The following is an 18,605-nucleotide window of genomic DNA, read 5'->3' as shown; positions in this document are numbered from 1 at the left end:
TAAAATTCAACCAGTATTATATTATTTTAGACATGTTATAAAATTTATCTCATCCTCTACAAATTTGTATCTAACAAGTATTTTTAAATTCGACCACCAAATATATTATAATCTAGACTACATGAGAGTAAAATGACAAAAATTAAACTATAGAATACTAAATTAAATTTAAGTCCAGCCAAGAAAGGTAAAATGTAAATTCCCCAAAGTTTCTTGTTTGACTGTTCGTTACCGTTATTGCAAGCAATTCCCAATGGATAGGCCATCTGGGCACAAGGGTCGGTTACCCAATCTTTTAGCAAAGGGCTGATCTTTTAAACTAGTCCAATCTTGATCAACCACCGATGAAACAAGAAATCACACAGCATAACAGCACTAGGTGTAAAAGACAACAAATTGATAGGCGCGGGATATTAGCAACCCTTAGAAGAATGAAGGACAAAAATCATGCCAACCACTAATGATTCCTAAACATGCGAGTTTAAATAAATTCTATATTCGTTGAAATAATAAAAAGGATTTGAAACTTTATACAAGAAAACAACATCAAAATATAAATACCTAGTTAACCATACAGTTGAACTGTGCCAAGTTGATTGGCATGCAATAAGCAGATACCACAGCATGGATCTTCGGAGATAAAATTAACCTTTCCTCATTTTAGACCTTGCATATCTGCAGGAGGCTTGGTCAAGAAAATCTCGAGGCAAAACAAAAGGTATGTTAAAACGGAGTGAAGAAAAATTTGTGATCCAGAGGTGTATATTGATGAGCAGATTAGTAGTGCATGAAAGCTTCACAAGATAAACTATTTTAAGAAGGAGAAATGGCAGGATACTCCAAATGCATTCCACCCCGATCAGAAGAATTCAGCAGAGTCCCTTGGAGCCTATTCATAGCTGTGGTGGAGGACTCAATGTCCTGCCATTCAACTTTCTGCTGTTAGTAGATGATCATTTGAAGTGCAACTATAGGAAGTGGTCAAATTGTGGTCTCTCAATGACCTACAATGATCACAGAATCATAAAACAATTATCATATTTAGGCAAGCTTGACACAGAAAATAAATCAATAAGGACTCATACATCAAGGAATCTGACATGCCATAGATCATTCTGCAATACCGTTTGAAAATTGGACAAGAATTGGCAGAACCTGTAACTTTTAATTCTGTATGAAGCAAGTTTATGAGAAAACAATCAAACAGAATAGGTCCACTGCCTTTATGTACAAAACCAATGTCTACAGTTGATTCCCTACCAGCAAATAAGCTCACCAAAAAGGAAGAAGTCAAACTGAGTACTTAGCCCCTCTACAATCTATTGTCTTTGTGTTCTTTCTAAAATTATGGAAAATTGACTGCAATTCTCATGCATCAGAATTTTCTCAGATCAATTAGATACTTTAGTTACATCTTTAAGTTGAAGCAGGACAAAATGCAAAAACAACACATGATGAACACTACATTCTTAGAGGTCTTAATATATAAGGTGGCAGATTAGCATGCATAAAAAGCAATTGCATCATATTAGCCATGCAAAATAGGTGTCAGTGTGAAGCCTCAAACCAATCCAACATCCTCCCATGGTAACCCTCCAACCACAGTTGCTTACACCCAAATAGAGCAGATGACATGTAGAAGTGGCTGTTCGAGAGGACAGGTAAGTATAAAACTCAAGAGAACATAATGGTAGTGAACGGCATACATACCGTAAAATCAGCAAAAGCAACAGGCATCCCTCCTCTTCCTCGCACTTTAAGTACATGGAAACCAGAGAATCTAGAGACAAGTTCAACAAGTTGTTTGCCAAACGAGCAACTAAAACTCCCCTTCATGAGAAAAGTTAATGAGAAGACCAAACTTACTTCGACAAAACTTGCTTTAGTTCTTCTTCGGTGCAAGTAGGTCCTAGATTTGCAATAAATAAAGTAGAACAAGGTGGAATGCCCTCTGATAAAGATTTCTCTGGCTGCTCCTGTAACATTACCCACAGTAGCAAACATATATAAGGACAATAGAAGAATATTTAAGGTTTTGGTTGGGAAAAACAGAAATTTAACAGTGTAATTAGAAAAGCCAGTTTGTAAAGTTCCATCAGTTATAGTTCATTAGTTGAATAAACATGGCAAGTTTGAGTGTAACTCAGCTACATATATCACAGTGGTTAAGCAATGATTTTACACTCTAGCTGGCAACTTACATTTGAAGTAGCTTGTCTCTTATCCAGCTTAGCACCAGTTTCTCCACTGTTTATCACAAAAGACATGAGATAATTAACAAGTGTAACAGTAAAAAATAAGAAGCTCAAAAGGAGGATAGTTTTCATTTATATCTGTGTGATCACGTAGGACGAGACCATGAAGTTAAACAAAATATCCCAATTAATTAATATGTGCATTCTGAAGTGCATGTCAACCTCTGTTTTGCAGCTAAAGCACCCTTGTCGCTGGGACTATCATTTTCTGTGTCCGATGGTTCATCAGATCCACCATCTCCTGAAGGTGCAGATGTGCCAAAAACATGTGCAAGTGAGATGTAGGTACAATTTCCCGTGATAGTGCCTTTAGTGAACTCAGACTGCGCAATACTCAGTTGAATTCATGTGAACTTCACAACAAAACAAACTAGAAAAACCATTGAATCACACAGTTTTTCCTCAAGGAAACAGATTTATTACATCTACAAAAGTGTGAAGTGATGCTTTTTATCAAACTTTGAGAAATGAACATTACCATCATTGCTCCATGCATCTTCCTCGTCGTTCATCACTTTGGCTCGCTTATCAATCACTATATAGGCTCCACTTCCTATACAAACAAATGTCAACCTTTGCTTACCAGCATTCAGGAAACAATATTTGTCAAAAGGAAAAGTGTATGAACATCTCACTAACATATTCAAAAAGAATAATATTGAATAACATATAATATGGTACCATGTGGTCGTCTCCGAGAATTTGACCTAGCTAGTTCAATATGAAGAGTAGATCCTATCTCGGGGTCAAAAACAACTCCCTGACACCAAAAAGAAAATGATATAAAACAACAGTAAAGATCAATATCAATCATATTCAAAACCTGATTACTTGGCATGCATAAATGCTAAAAATGTTAGAAACAAATGAAGAATCTTTTAGTTGGCTGGTTTATGGTCACAAGCTAAAGGAAAGCTAAAGCCTCCTTTGGTTGAAGAATAAGGTAATTCATGGATAGTGTTATACTCATTTTTTATCCATGATATAGAGAACTATAATTTTTATGTTTGGTTGCAATAGTCGTCACCAGTCATATATTCTTAAATAAAGATCAAGGGTCTCGTATCCATAGTATCAGTAATACTATTGGAATGCTGGTATTAGTTATATTAGATTTGGTGATGTTTGACTACAAACCATGAATAAGGCATCCATAATTTATGGATGAGATTCCCATATTCTTCAATCAAATGGAGCCTAAAGGTTTTGAAGATCAAACACATCAAAGGACAAAGTAATGCCGGAGATAGTTCCTTTTCTTAGTTGCTCCATGCCTTCGCCATGAAGTACTATCTGCAACTAGATTAAAAGCCTATGCACTTGGAAGACAAAGTATGAAAGTACCATTGATTTTTTATCAATGGCAAAGATATTCACCCTAAAAGGAAAAATACAGATGTTCAATTATGCTTTGTTGGTTAGTATCAATGACAACATGTGTTTACCCATATACACTGTTTTGGAAATTACAATTTGGACATGCATGTACAGTGACGTGCTACTTCAACCAAGGAGACAATAGAACTCAGATCAGTTTAGATAAGGTATTGAAGTATATGTGATGCAAACTTGATTTATTCACTATTTGACAATGTAACATTCAGTAGTTTGAAAGAAAAGTGAAGCTAAAAAATGAAAAATATCTCATGCAATTCCATTATTCTACTGTTTAGATATCAATTTGCAAAATATTACTAGATATATAATGATTACAACGAAATAGCTTCCAGTATTAACAAGGTGCAGTAATTAGCATTAAAATATATTTGTAACTCCATAGGGGCATACAGGCACATGTTAACAGTAGGCCAATATGATGTAAGTAAATTGAACCAGGAAAGTAACATTCTCGCTGTAGACATAATAAACGACACGGTGATCGAACTAATTAAAAGCGAGACGCAGAGAAAAATAAAAGAAGAAAAGATTTCAGAAATATAGTAGAGAAGAAAACAACATCATCAAAAGCTGGCGAAGATAATACATCAGAACTCACATTTAACGCGTTCATAGCTGCCATTGCCGCCTGATGATTGAAGAATGTCGCAAAGGCAACGACCTACGATAACAGAAATAAAACCCTAATAGCACGAGATCTTGGGATCCAATCAAAGAGGAAACTCCAAATAACGGATCAAGAACCCTAGCTCTAACACCAAAAGGACGAATAAGGATGAGGGAATCGAGAACCTGGTTACCCCGCCCAGTGTACTTGAGCTGGCAAGAGTCGAAGCCATGGCGGCGGCGGAAAAGGTTGTGGATCTCGCGGGGTTTGACATCGTCGGGTAAGCCGGACAAGAAGAGGGTTTTGATCCTCTGCTGCTCCGGGTCAGGATGGACGACGGGGATCGGCGGCGCCGGCGTCCGTGCCGGCGCCGGAGCGGGGGCTGGTGCGTAGTGGTGATAGGGTTGGAGGTAGTAAGGGTTATGGAAGCCGGAGGACTCGACGAGAACGGTAGCAGGAGGAACTCCGGCAACCGCCGTCGCCGCCGGTGAATGGAGGTGCGGTTGGGGATAGGGAAGAGGATTTAGGGAAGGTGAAGGGTTCATGTCGTAGGAGCGCGAGGGGTGATAGGGTTGCGCCGCCATGGGATACACGGCGAGGTGCACAGGCTGGGTTCGAACCCAATACCGATCTGGGCTTAAAGGTCCTGAGTTAGGATCCGACCCGATTCACCCGCGCCATTAGACTCCGGAATAATGCCAGATACATATGACTTGTTCTTAACAACTGGGCCCAAACGTGGCCCAATAAGGCCTATTAAACTGGAGATGTTATTGGATCAAGAGAGTTCGTGGACCATTTTGGATTTATCCACTTTCCTTTGTAATATTCTATAAAAGTCCTCGTCGATATGCCCATTTGCCCAACTTATCCGTATCCATTTGTCTAGTTCGTAAAAAGAAAAGAAAAGTAGGCGTCCTAACATTTATCTTTTTAGCCCCTACCTTAGTTTGGAATACTATATTAAGTAACCAGTTGATTAAAAAAGAAACCATCTAGCTTCCCATAGTTTACCTTATATTTATAATTATCATGGTAGGATAAGAGAGAATCCGGGATAGCATAAACTAATAAGCCTCGACAAAAATTGTCATCCCATTATTCGCCACACATGAGCCCACGATGCTTCGAGATTAGATTAAGCGATTAAGTACACGATAAACGAGGATTAGTGAACAAAGTTGGTGCTTTTGGAACATGCACGTAGAACTATGTTTGAACTCATATGCCAGCAAACCAACAGGATAAGGATTCCATTGACCGCAATAACTAGTCAAACACAAATTTTAATAAAGTTTGAAACTTATCCGTGGATTTCTTTCTTAAAACCATGTAACTTGGGGCTGCGGAGGATATCATATCGTACGATGTTACGAAGCTTTATGGAGTAGATCATGATGAATAATTTATCTTTTTTATTGGGGTTGGATAAGTATTGAATATTTTTTTAATAAAGGTTTTTCATTTCACACCCTATGTTTTGTGTTAATTACGATTTACACTTTTAAAGTATCAAAATCGGCGACAAAGGATTAGCTTTATCCTACTGAACTTTCAAACGACATACAAAGCTATCAAATTTAAGTTCTAAATTTTCTTTGTTTTATTATTTTATGAGGCTAAAAACTAAATATGAGTCGGAGAAAATGTCAACTCTCCTTAAATACAGAGACACTTAAGTCCCATCGAACTTTAGCCAATATAGTAAGCTATATAGTCTAAACTCTAAATCATGTGTACTGTTAAATAATTACTTCGAACAAAATGCTATTAAAATCTGCTCAAAGTCGTTACACCGTTGAGCTGTTTTTTAAGCAAACCGCATCGTCGAATCATCAACCGAGTCGAGTTGTTAAGCCAAATCACTAAACCACCAAATAATTTTTTTTAATATAATTATTTATGGTTGAAGTTAATTTCATAACCTTCTCAGTTATGGAAAAAGAATACCTACTAACTAACTCTACTAAAGCTGATTAATATTTTAAGGTCTAAGTGATTGAGCTGCTCCTCCGAAGTAAGTTGATCAAATTAAAAGGCGACTAATAACTAAATAATTTAGATGCAACGAAACACTTATGAACAGGAGGGTCACAAGTGTCAACTTTCACGTGCCCCAGTTGAGGAGACAAAAGAAATGGAGTAAATTTAGAAACGGGGATCTTGACATTCCATCTGCTGTCTCTCTTTAATGGTATGCACGTCCTTTGCTTGCAACCCAATCCACCTCAACGTCTTAGTTCTTATCCAAATCGTACCATGATCAATCGCACATTTGGGCTTTTGTGGGCCTTACTGTAACCCCACGTAAATCTCTCCATCTCTGCATCTCTAGATCTCCTCTAGATCTTACACATATCTAACTCAAAATATCTTATACTTACCACGCCCCTCATGATTCATTATGGGCTCCACTCCCCCATCTAAAACATTTTTTATTAGTATGGTCCTCACCGCTTTGGATTAGTTGGAGAATAACTAGCTAATTAGTTAATTTCCTAAATCATAGATTTCTTTTTGTTATTTATAATATTTGAGGAGAAATCAAACTCACCATCTATATCATAAACTAGTACAATCCGACCACTTGTTATGATATTTGTTAAAAACATTCTACCTACCTCCTTTTATATATATATATATTTATATATATATATATATATATATATATATATATTTTAATGTAATTGAAATTACTGAATATATACTATCGATATGGTAATACACATCAAATAATATCTCGGACTTATCGACATTAATCAACCTACCATGTAAATTATTTCTTCGATATATATATATATATATCCGGATTGTCATTTCTAAGTATATAAGAGGGTTAATGTTTCCTAATAATCAAGGAGTTGACAATGTATGAATAATAATATTATAAAAAAAAACTTAGCTTACAGGTTAATCCTGTGTGTTTGGAATAAAGGAGAAATAGATTGTCTCATTCACTTGTGAAACAAGACTAAAACTAATATAGTAATTATATTTAATATATCATAAAATAAAATTTTTATAAATAATTAAAATATTTTTTATAATAAATGGACGAGTATAAGTATAAGAGAGAATGATCGAAATAATAGTCACTTAAAACCATAAAAGAAAGTATAATAATATTGAAAGAGTAGCGGATAGAAATAGATATCGTTGTACTAATATGAATAGTTTTGTATGAGACTAAGCCTATTATTAATCTACAAGTGAGCGGTGGAGTGTGAAGAGAATGTGCATTCTAACTTCTATAGTCTGGATTAAAAGACAAGTGTCACAAACTTTGTCATGTTATGTGCACAGAAGAACTAAATTTATGCGTATTTTAGAACAACTTGCCTCCAAAGTTAGGGGCATGTGGAAAAGGAGCAATGTTAAATTCCAAGTAGATACAACTTTAAACCTTAATTAACTTCCTTTTATCTATGTCCAAGTAAGAAGGTTTTCTCCTTATTTACTCTCTTTTTCATCCTTTAGGGTAACCTAGTACAAACTTCTTCTTTTTTGGGGGGCATAGTACGGCTTACTTTCTTGTTCCTCTACACTACACTAGCTTTATAGTTGTCATGTTAAACTTAATTATCATACAATTTGAAAAAGAGAAAAACTATTACGTACAATTAAATATGTCTGAGATAAATTAAAGAATTATTTATAATAATTAATCGAAATTCGAATATATAAACTTCTTAATTACAGATGAGGTAGCTATCAAACTTTCCTCGAAAGTTGGCTGGAAGATATTTACGATCGATTCTCGACATTCTACGTAGTATATATTTTAATATATATATTAAGTAAGGGTATACCGTACATTTCTTTATTAATGGTGGGGGAGTGTCCCTCACTTGCCGTATACTTCGTCTTTTAATTAGCTACCTGTCTACGTCGTCGCTCTTATCCGAAACAACTATCGGAAGCTAGGTATATATATATATATACACTGCCAACTAAAGCTTAATTCAATGAGTAATGTTACTCAAAAAGATTGTATTAAATAACCAACAATATATATTATATATTAAACTGATAATTTTTTTGTCTGAGAAGTAGAGTGTGCAGTGTAATTTTTAAATATATGAGTAAGTTTCTCATGTACATGTATATCACCTGGATAGTTCAAGTTAATAAAGTTGAGTAGTTCTATCAAGTGTCAGGGGGTAGTGCAGTCGGTCCGTAATATTGCGATGATTTAGACTGAGGGCTGACTGCAACTTGGATAGAGAAGACGAATAAATGTTCTTAAAATGATCTTAAAAAAAGAGAAAAAGGAAAGAGAGAGAGAGAGAGAGATGATTTAAGAATAAAGGTGGGTGCACTGTAGATGCTGCAGTGCTTTGAATCCAACTAGGGATGATGTATGTAGTCAGTCCGTCTCCGAAAGTGGAGGAATGCAACTGCTTGCTTATTGATACCAACAACCAACTCTAAATTAAAAGGAAGTCTACCAATTAATGCCCTAATTAATGCCCTTCACCTTTTGGTGAGACACTTCATCTGCCGACAGCCACAACTCACTCCTAATTTGTTCTCATTCCATAATTACAAGCCAATTTTAATAACAGCAAATATTATTATTAATAAGCTCTTCTGTAGAAAATAGATATAGCTAGTTTTCAAGAGATCTATATATTATAATACCAAGGATATGGTGATATGGAAAATAGAGTTGGGAAAATTAGCATGAACGTTGGAAGAGAAGAAGGGTGAGAGAGAGAGAGAGAGAGAGAGAGAGAATAGAGAGAGGAGAAGAGATTGATCCCCACTATCACAAGTATGAAGTATAGATGCCCCCTTGTTAGTGGGTACGAGATATGACTTGTTGCAATGAAGGGGATCAGTATGACAGGCCAAGGGGATGAAGCACAGCGAAACCCCAGACATGGAACCCCCCAAAAAAGTAAAAGCCATCACGCTAAGTTTCACCGCATCTATTCATACCACTTTATTTCCTTTCTTTCATAGTCTCTGTCATATAGGAACATTCAAAAGCTAGCTTCAAGAAACCCTAAGATATTTATTTATTTTTCTTTTTTATTATTTAAAAAAAGAATACTGTCGTCGGTGTTATATATATATATAGAGAGAGAGAGAGAGCTTTTGATCTTTTGCTGCTCCTAATGCATGAATTTGATGCACATTGGTACAGTAAAGTCCACCCCTACACCTCCCCGAAGATTTTGGATAAGATTATTACAGTACAAAGATAAGCAATAGTACATTTTAACCTTTTCTTTTTCTTCTTAAGAGTGGGGCCACGGCCTTCCTCCGTTACCGGAGCGAGAATAGAAGAAACAAAGATGGTGGGGGTCACGTGTGTCTCCTTAATTGATACTCTGGGATAGCAGGAAATGCATACACCCAGGGTGTGGAGGAGATCCTGGTGCTCAGCGGAGGCCAACTTCAGTCAAATCTCACGGGAATCCCGAGGCTCACCCAACCCACGTGGCGGGATCTGGGTAAGGGCAGCGTCAGAAAAGGCTGGACACTTCATACAGACGTGACAGGGGGGTGCGGGCCAAGTGTACCGCCCCAACTGCGAAGGGAGTCCTTATCCCACCTCGCCTTTGCCGCGTGGATCTACGCCGTACGTCCTGCATTCATAGCCCTCCCTCCTTCCCCACCCCCCCGCGCCCTAACTTAACTTAAACTATTCCCCTCTCTTTTATTTTTAATTTAATTTTTTTTCCCTTTTTTATTTGTTGTTTGTTTAACCTTCTCCTGCCCTGCGGTGGAGACTCGAGAGAGATTTTTGAAAAGAGGACGTGGCAGTTCATAGGTATGGGGATCCATGAGGCGGCAAGCTTACGTGGTCCTTGGACCGTGAACGTAATTATACAAGGCACTGTTCATAGTTATTTGTCACGGATATGTGGCACATCAAAATAGTGGTGTACCACATCGGCATTAGCCAATTGTTCTCTTAGATTCGGACAGAGGTGGTTCCCCTCCATGTGCAAAAAGGATTGAATGGTACCATACTACTACTAATTAACCCTTACTTTGGATAATCACATTTTAACCCCTCCACACTAGGATTTATCATAGATTTTTATTTTTATTTTTTAAATAATAAAAAATAAAAAATAAAAAAGTTTAGGGTTACGAAGGTACGAAATCACCGTGCCAGTCGAGTTTGTCGCTTGTGGCACTAAATAAGGCTTTCAATTGAATGGCACTCAATGTCCATGGGCCACACTAGGAACAGCGACTCAGTATCCGGCGAATAGGAGATGGACGGCCGAGATTAGACCTAACATGGGTTAGCCTCTCCATCACTATTATAAATGTCCTTCTCGTTTTAAATCTTGTTTAAACCGTCTTAATTAATTAAGTAATTAATTAATTTCTGATACGAAGTCAAGCGTTACACCAATACCGAATGATCTAACCGTCATTATGGTCACTAACTTTGCGTCCACTTGCAGAGTAGGTTAAATCGAAAGGCAAGCTTCATGTGATTGGACTAACTCGTTTTAAAATTAGCAGTCTTAAGGCCTCCTCCATATATAGATTGTTACTAGGATAACAAATATGGTATAACCCCACTTATTCACACCTTTAACTACGTCTATACTGAAGAATAAGCAAAGGAGCGCGAATAAGTTTATTCGCGCCAAAGCATAGAGGGGGGGAGGGGGGGGGATGTACGTGTCCACGAAACGGTGCACCCACGGACCACCTCCCCATGCGCATGTCTGACAAAGCCCTCTACGCCCTCCACGTGTCCCACCTCCTCATGCCCCCATACGTTAACCCACCCCCAAACGGCGTCAGTTCCCATTTTCTAGAGATATCTCTTTAAGACCCTTAACCCTAGTTATCCCTAACCGCAGTTACCTTCGCCCCAACCCCGGTTATCCCACCAGTTTATAAGCCCACCGCAGCCATCAAAGAAACACACCAAAAACCAAAGCCCAAGTTCCAGAGGGAGAAAGAGAGAGAAAGAGAAAGATGATGCACAATCCGACGGTTCATGTACCTCCTTGGTCGCCGTTCGACGATGGGATGGGCGGGATGGATGCTTACTCCTACCTGCCGTCGAACGATTCGTATGCGGACTCGGACGAGTCGGACTCGGCGGTCGACGCGTACTCGTGCGACGAGTTCCGCATGTACGAGTTCAAGGTGCGGCGGTGTGCGCGTGGCCGGAGCCACGACTGGACTGAGTGTCCGTATGCACACCCCGGGGAGAAAGCCAGGAGGCGTGACCCGCGTAAATACCATTATGCGGGCACCGCCTGCCCCGACTTCCGCAAGGGGTGCTGCAAGCGCGGCGATGCGTGCGAGTTCGCCCACGGAGTGTTCGAGTGCTGGCTACACCCGGCCCGCTACCGCACGCAGCCGTGTAAGGATGGGAGCTCGTGCCGACGACGTGTTTGCTTCTTTGCCCACACGCCCGAGCAGCTTCGGGTGCTTCCGGAGTCATATGACGGGTCGCCGCTGCGGCAGTTCATGAAGTCGGCGTCGTCGCCCACGTCGACACTGATGCCGTCGTCGCTGATGTCACCGCCGCTGTCTCCCCCGTCGGAATCGCCGCCGGTGTCCCCCGGGGTGGTGCGGAGGGGGCCCTCTTCGGTGAACGAGGTACTGGCCTCGCTGAGGCAGCTGCAGCTCGGGAGGGTGAAGTCGGTGCCGAGTTCCTGGGGGCTCGGGTTGGGCAGCGGCGGGTACGGGTCGCCAAGAGGTGTTTGTGGAAATGGGTTCTTGAGTCTGCCGACGACTCCAACGGGTGGTGCCTTCGGATTTAGTAACAGGGAGTTGGGTTTCGTGGAAGAGGAGGAGAAAGTGGAGAGGGTCGAGTCTGGGAGGGCTCTGAGGGAGAAGATGTTTGAGAGGTTGAGTCGGGAGAGCAGCATGGTGGAGAGGTCGGAGCCCGCTCCGGCGATGTCGACGCCGGACGTGGCGTGGGTATCCGAGCTGGTCAAGTGATGGGCCTGGTCGGTCTTAATTTTTTGTGAATACTAAGTTTTTGTACATATATGTGAAGGAGAAGGTGGCTACGGAAGTGGGCTGGATCCGTTTTGGGAAGAAAGCTAAGGAGGAGGAGGTGGTGGTGGCTTTCTTGTACAGAGATGAAAGAATTAATGCTGCTGAAGAAGATGGCAGCATCAAATGCTGTGCAAATTGCTGATTCCGATTTGTTCTAAGCAATATCTAATGTTGTTTCGTAACTTGTTTTTACCTTCATTTTGGTCTATTTTGTGTATGCCTTTTTAGTTTATGATTTCTACCCTATGTGAATTCTGTATTTAGGACTTGCTTTATATTTATATATATATATATTATATATATATATAAAATATGCCTTTGCTTGACATTAATCTTCATATTTGCAATGTCTGCTCGAAGGGGTGTATGTGTCCAAAGAAATTAATGCTGATGAAGAAGAGTTGATTAGAAGGTTTTAGGGGGGTCAAGTGGTTAAAATATCTTACGCCATGATCAGGACATCCTTTTACATTTTGCTACACAATAGCCTGTGATGACAGAGACGGAATACCGGGCTACTCCCGGCTATAGGAAAAAAATAGAAGATGTCCTTATCGTTGCTCGAGTATCCCGTGAGCTGTGAGCTTACCACACACCGAGTCCACGGAGGAGTTAAAATGGATAAATTTTGGCCTTCTCAGTCTGTGCCTTTGTCTTTGAAGAAAGCACATATACTATGTATACAATGTTTTGCAGGTGGGGTAGTCCTTGCAAAATATCCAAAGATGTTTGATTCAGAGAGACAGGATCCCTTTATTGCTTTTCTACTCTTCTCTCGAACCCCATGAAGTCCTTGGATGTGAAGTAAAGGAAAAAGGGTCATGGCGAATCATGGAAGCTAGCATTAAAATGGCAGTAAGGGGGAACTGTCTTTGTACAGTGCTAGCCATAATATTCCTCCCTCCCTCCTCTCACGCAAACAAGCCTGCTCCCATTAATTTCTTGGACTATGCCGGGGTTGATGAGAGATGGGAAACTTTTAATTAAGGACGGCAGGAGGAGACTGACGAATCCTAACTCCGAAGGTCGCGTCTTTTCACGTGGTTAAAGCGTAGGACCCGTTTCATACTTTCGTGAAGAGGTTGAGGCCTTCTTTACTTTTTCCCTTCTTCTTCTTTTTTATTTTTTATTTTTTATTTTGTTCTTTTGAATTAAAAAGAAAATTCTTCAAAGGGATAAGGCGTCGGATAGCGTAGAAAGAATAGCAAGATCTGTGCCCCTGATAAGGGGGTGATATCGTGCTTAATATTTTCATTATTCTATTGTGTTGATGTTATCCGCTAGTAGGATGTCGCCGTCGGCATCACGTGAGAAAATCTGAAACTAGTGGAGATGGGAATACAAATGGCTTCTCTCGGGGGGCCCAACGGAGCGGGCAGTTGGGGGGCATGACGGGAAATAAAGTGGTGATGAGATGATAGCCCTAGTTATCAGATCTCGATAACTCCGGGCGATAAAAACCGAATGGTAGATCTCACGAGCCTCCTCCCCTCGCTAATATGTGTTATTAAATTTCCACACAAAAAAAACACCTGAATAAAGTAAAATGCTTTTGATAATTCAATAAAAATAAAGGTTGAATTAAAGATATTAAAAATAGAATCAGGTGCTAATGAGGTATACATCAATATGGTCATGACTGCTATTTAACTATATACTCTCACAGTCTATAAGCAATATTAACTAACTTTCCATTTGGTGTAGTAAATTCATCTTAAAACTAATTAAAATACTGAGAAGTGGAAACTATATTCGGCTACAACCTAGGCGTACTACCATGAAATATGCATCATCACATCTAGAGGTCAGGTAAGTGCTCTAATAAATTCAATTTCACCAATGATAAATAGTGCAGATATATATATATATATATATATGTATATCTACAGAAAAATATGTCATCCTTTTTCCCAACAATTAAGTGCGTTTATTGGATTAATAATCAAATCCCACTGTTAGAAAGCTAGCCCTAGGGACTAGGAAAGGAATCTACTGCACTTTCCAATGGCTTAAGTAGACTGTTTTCATCTTCCACCAGTTCTCCCTGATCTCTTCCAATAGTAGGACCAGATAGAGATAAACTGGAGAAACCAATCAAATAATTAGTGAAGTCAATACAAGAGGGCCCAATAAACTCGTACGATCTACAACTTAGTCTAGCGGTTGCTTTCAGGCTCGTCTCCAAATCTAGATTTATATATATATAAAAAAATAACAAGGACGTAAGGTAGGATTACCAGTAGCAAACTATGTTCCTAGTAAGAGGAACACCACCATTGCTCTAAAACGAAAACGCTAATAATAAACAGTGTTCGGGTATCATGGAACGGCATGTTGTGTAGTGAAGTCACCCAGCAACCTCGATGTGGACACCTACGGTGGAAGACAGTAAGAGAGCACAGCGGCACAAAATATGGGACTAGTTTCTACTTTAGTTTTCATTAATAGATCTTGTCAAATCTCAAAACTCTTAAACTAAGACAAATCTACGGCATACTTAGTGAGGATTATATGAAGCTGTCCCTTTCCTTTGTCCGCGGTTTCGGTACTCTTTCCTTGGAGCTAGCTGGGTGTTGGGTTAATTCCTCCAGATTTTGTGCTAGGAAGTGGGTTAGGAGCAGGCGTATTCCAATGATCATATTTTTCCTTGACAAACAAGTCAAGAAATGGGCCAGACTCTATGAGATGTTAACATGTCACCACCCTCTTAGTCTAGGCAATGTAAAACTAGAGCTGCGAGAACGTAGGGTTTGGGCCCGATTTTATTGGATTTAATTAGCTCCGCCAGTAAAATGTTATTGAAGTTTGAGAAAAAAGGAATCATATAATGAAAGCTACTTCAGATAATAATGACACTCATGACACCACAAAGCAGATGGCAGAAAATATATTTATTACTATTGGTAAAAAGTAGGAGATAAAATATTATAACGGAAGTGCGGCTCAGTGCAATAACATCCTGGTATTTACGAATATTATATGATCAAGCGAGATTCACACTCGATCGATCGCTGGAATTATTGAACTTTAAATCCTAATGCAATTTACCAGATTATGATTGGTAATTGGGTTAATCCAATCAACTTATGTGATGTTTCCTTTCACTATTTGAAAACGCTGCACTGCATCCTATCTGTAATATGAATAGATTTTTATTTTTATTTTTGACATATATACTTCTAAAATTTACTTGTATACTATTAATTTCAATTTAGACATAGAAAAACGAACTGAATTTAATCTTCATATTTTTTCTATAAAATTATTAAAACTTAGCTTAAAAAATTAATCGAGTGGACATCTATGCAAATATCAACTTTAGAAGAGCGTACAAAATTAATTAAGAAAATTTTAAGGGTGCACATGCAAAATACCTTATAAAAATCAGATATGATTTGATGAATGTGGAGACTTTCCAAGTGCCGAGCTGATATCGTATGCAGAATCTTGACGGTGTGGAAACATATATCTTAATATTTTGTGAGGAGAAACCAGCAGCGGACCTAAATTTCTTGCCCGGGATGATTTCTCACTTTATCTATAAATAAATGGAACAAATGGCACCTTAAACCCCTGCAACACACTCATAGGCTTACCATCAAGCATACTTGCCTACTTGACATGCATACTTATCTCGAAGGTAGAGACAGATTTAGCCAAACAAAGGAATCTACCATTCGAATTCTAGATAGGTAGATCTATCAAATCACTACAGCTCACACTATTGTGAGATCCTTCTTACTGCCCCTCGTTTATTATGTTCGAAAGATGCTTTGTTTTATATTCCTTACTTTCTGAATGGAGACATGGAAGTACTACAGTTAAAAAGCAGATGTCAACTCATCTATTTATCAGTCATCGAAACAGCATGTATCAACAGTTAGTAATTAGACTTTTCTTTAAGTAGAATTAACAGGGTATAACTGGATAGTGAAAATTGTGTTACCTGCCTTAGAAGTGCATCAATGATAGGTGTTCCTAGATTGCTGCGTTCTCGCTTAAGTTTCCAAGCTATGAACGATCGACCATCTGTAATCATCCATCACCCTATAAATATAATAATCAGAACTGCAGAATGATATATCCATCACTCTATTAAGAGTTACAGAATAGAATAGCTCGTCTAATAAATACGCTGCATAATCAATGTTGCAATGACATAGATGAAACACCGTTAGAAAATAGCTTTGGCTCAGCTAATTGAGACTGGAGCATAAATAAACTGCTTAATAATTCCTATCATATAATGAAAATTCATGTCAAGCAGTTCATTGAAAATAATATCTAGCTTATGGTGACAAACTTAATGTGGAAGAAAATAGTTGATACATCGCAGACTGCCTGTAGAGAGACGAGGAAGGGTCATCATCGGGATTCCTGAAGAGAGGAACTTTGAAAGGGCATAGAATTCTGATTTCCTTCTAAATTGTTGCTGTTTTGGTCATATTGAGAGCAGTATCAAAATAAAGATGCAATACAAAAGTTCTGCCAATAAGTAGGAATCAAGGAAATGAAATCAGTAAACTATTATCCATGATATAACTTCTTCATGCACAAGTGAATTAGAATACTTTGTCAGTGCAGTCCGTAGACTGTAGATAATGTGGTTACTTTCTAATAGATTGAACAACACAGATATAATCAATGCCACTAAAAAATATGAGTCCTAATGGTTATCCTAAAAATGTAATATCACTATCATTATGTCAATGTCATTTTTATATCAGGTCAGCATGGCCTCCATCTCCACCACCGTCAACATCATTCTCCTATGACACCTATCAGTGGGCCTGTAACGTTATATTGAATTAAGAAGGCGACCCAGTATGCTTCATCATAATCATCCTCCTCCTAGGAGACCTAAGATCATGCTATACAACATCCTGCCTTAAGGAGATCACCCAATACGCCATTCTCCGACTGATCCTAAAAAAATTATTCCATGAGCACAACAAACAGAATGGCAAGACCAGACCAGAGGTGCTTCCACAGAGGGTCTCTTTAGTAGCATGTGTTCACACTTCCCAAGCTGCCAAGGACTTACAAAAGGACCCATCCATCGTGGTGAGATGAATAACTAATTTGCTAACATTGAACCAAGCCGGCTATTAATTCTTAACAGTACAAAACAAGAAGGATGAACTGATGAACACAAAAGATCACCCTATAGTCTTTTAAACAGTATAGGTACAATGATCGGTGTTCTTTGATAGTTCAAGCCCCTCATTCATTAAGGCTACATCTATCAATCTATCAATCAGAGTTCATGACTTCATCCTGTGAGCCATCTGATGCAATAATCTGAATCTCCAGCATGTGTGTATATGACTATATTGGCATACTGTATTGGATATAATTCCTTCTCTCCTTTCACTTTTGATCATGCTTCAAATATTAATAAGCTATGTGCAAGGGACCAGGAAAAATTCATATTCTGGTTCTTGGTTACTGGCGACACGAATAACTACCTGTCATATTTACTTTTGACAGTGTTGCAAGAATTGCACAGTTTTCCTCATTGAAACAATATAATGCTCATTACATTGACCAAAAATGTTGCACCTGCTCTGATTTTCTCGTAAATTTTTAGAGCAATTCATGATGGCAATGATCTTCTATATAAGCTTTTCTAACATCTACAATAAAATATGATATTTGATCCTATAAGTAATTTTACAACATAATAACATTTATATTTGAAGAAGTTCATGGCACTTTAAAACAGCAACCATTCTCTAAAATTTAACAGAGGCCTTCTAGTCAATATAGTCCTTGTCCAAGATCTTCCACCAACTTAAAAGAATAATATCAAGCTTCAGAACAGCACTTAGAAAATGTGACTACTTTATCTATAAAGGCGATTGCATCTCTGTTAAATTTTGTTCATTGTTTCCTATAAACTGATGGAATATCATGAAAGAAGATATTGGATCTCTAATCCAGAGCTGAGCAACATGAGGTTTTCAAGTTATGTAAGCCTTATCCAAAAAATCTAACATAGGTATTTTGGAGTCTTACCCACGTCACAATTAAAGGGAAGCAAGATGCATTCTAGAAAGATATCATTGATGAAAAATTCAATGACGTGCATCTATTGTGTATTTCAAGGGGAAGACTTAAGCCCACAAACATTGACAGAAACAGACAATTGCTTATCTTCTTTCCACGGAATATAATCTACTCATTATAATACAGAAGAAAGCCTCCAGCATAAAAGCACTTTGCGAATAAATTAAACACCTCAAAAACTCCTGAAAGATGAGAAGCGGATGAAAGGAAGGAAAAAAAAAAAAAAGGGGTCCAAATTCTGTCTCTCCAAAGATAATGGCATAACCTAACTATAGGATTTGTAG

General features: G+C 38.5%; 2 protein-coding genes across 6 annotated transcripts; one reads left to right on the top strand and one right to left on the bottom strand.

Moving 5' to 3' along the window:
• Positions 1-474: 474 nt before the first annotated feature.
• On the bottom strand, positions 475-4,926 carry LOC140768052 (uncharacterized). 5 transcript variants are annotated; one of them, XR_012105680.1, is made up of 10 exons: positions 4,446-4,926; positions 4,252-4,314; positions 2,937-3,015; positions 2,734-2,808; positions 2,418-2,496; positions 2,202-2,247; positions 1,867-1,976; positions 1,711-1,780; positions 839-1,004; positions 475-675 (listed from the first exon to the last, which is right to left on the bottom strand). XR_012105680.1 is itself a non-coding variant. In XM_073108133.1 (10 exons), exons 1-10 carry the CDS (start codon positions 4,842-4,844, stop codon positions 645-647), a joined length of 1,035 nt encoding a protein of 344 aa, XP_072964234.1. In that variant the 5' UTR covers positions 4,845-4,925; the 3' UTR covers positions 475-644. The 5 variants fall into 5 exon arrangements, 1 of the variants encoding a protein (XP_072964234.1); XR_012105683.1 differs by having other exon boundaries at positions 1,711-1,754; positions 4,446-4,925; XR_012105682.1 differs by having other exon boundaries at positions 839-921; positions 1,711-1,754; positions 4,446-4,925.
• A 6,227-nt stretch (positions 4,927-11,153) lies between these two features.
• LOC140769142 (zinc finger CCCH domain-containing protein 20-like) lies at positions 11,154-12,578 on the top strand. Its single transcript, XM_073109731.1, has one exon. The coding sequence runs from the start codon at positions 11,215-11,217 to the stop codon at positions 12,190-12,192; it is 978 nt and encodes a 325-aa protein (XP_072965832.1). The 5' UTR covers positions 11,154-11,214; the 3' UTR covers positions 12,193-12,578.
• Positions 12,579-18,605: the final 6,027 nt, after the last annotated feature.

Source organism: Typha angustifolia, chromosome 10 (genome assembly GCF_048772165.1).
Source record: "Typha angustifolia cultivar Huaian chromosome 10, ASM4877216v1, whole genome shotgun sequence".
NCBI classification, from domain to species: Eukaryota; Viridiplantae; Streptophyta; class Magnoliopsida; order Poales; family Typhaceae; genus Typha; species Typha angustifolia.
This window is presented reverse-complemented; position numbering and strand designations above follow the sequence as displayed.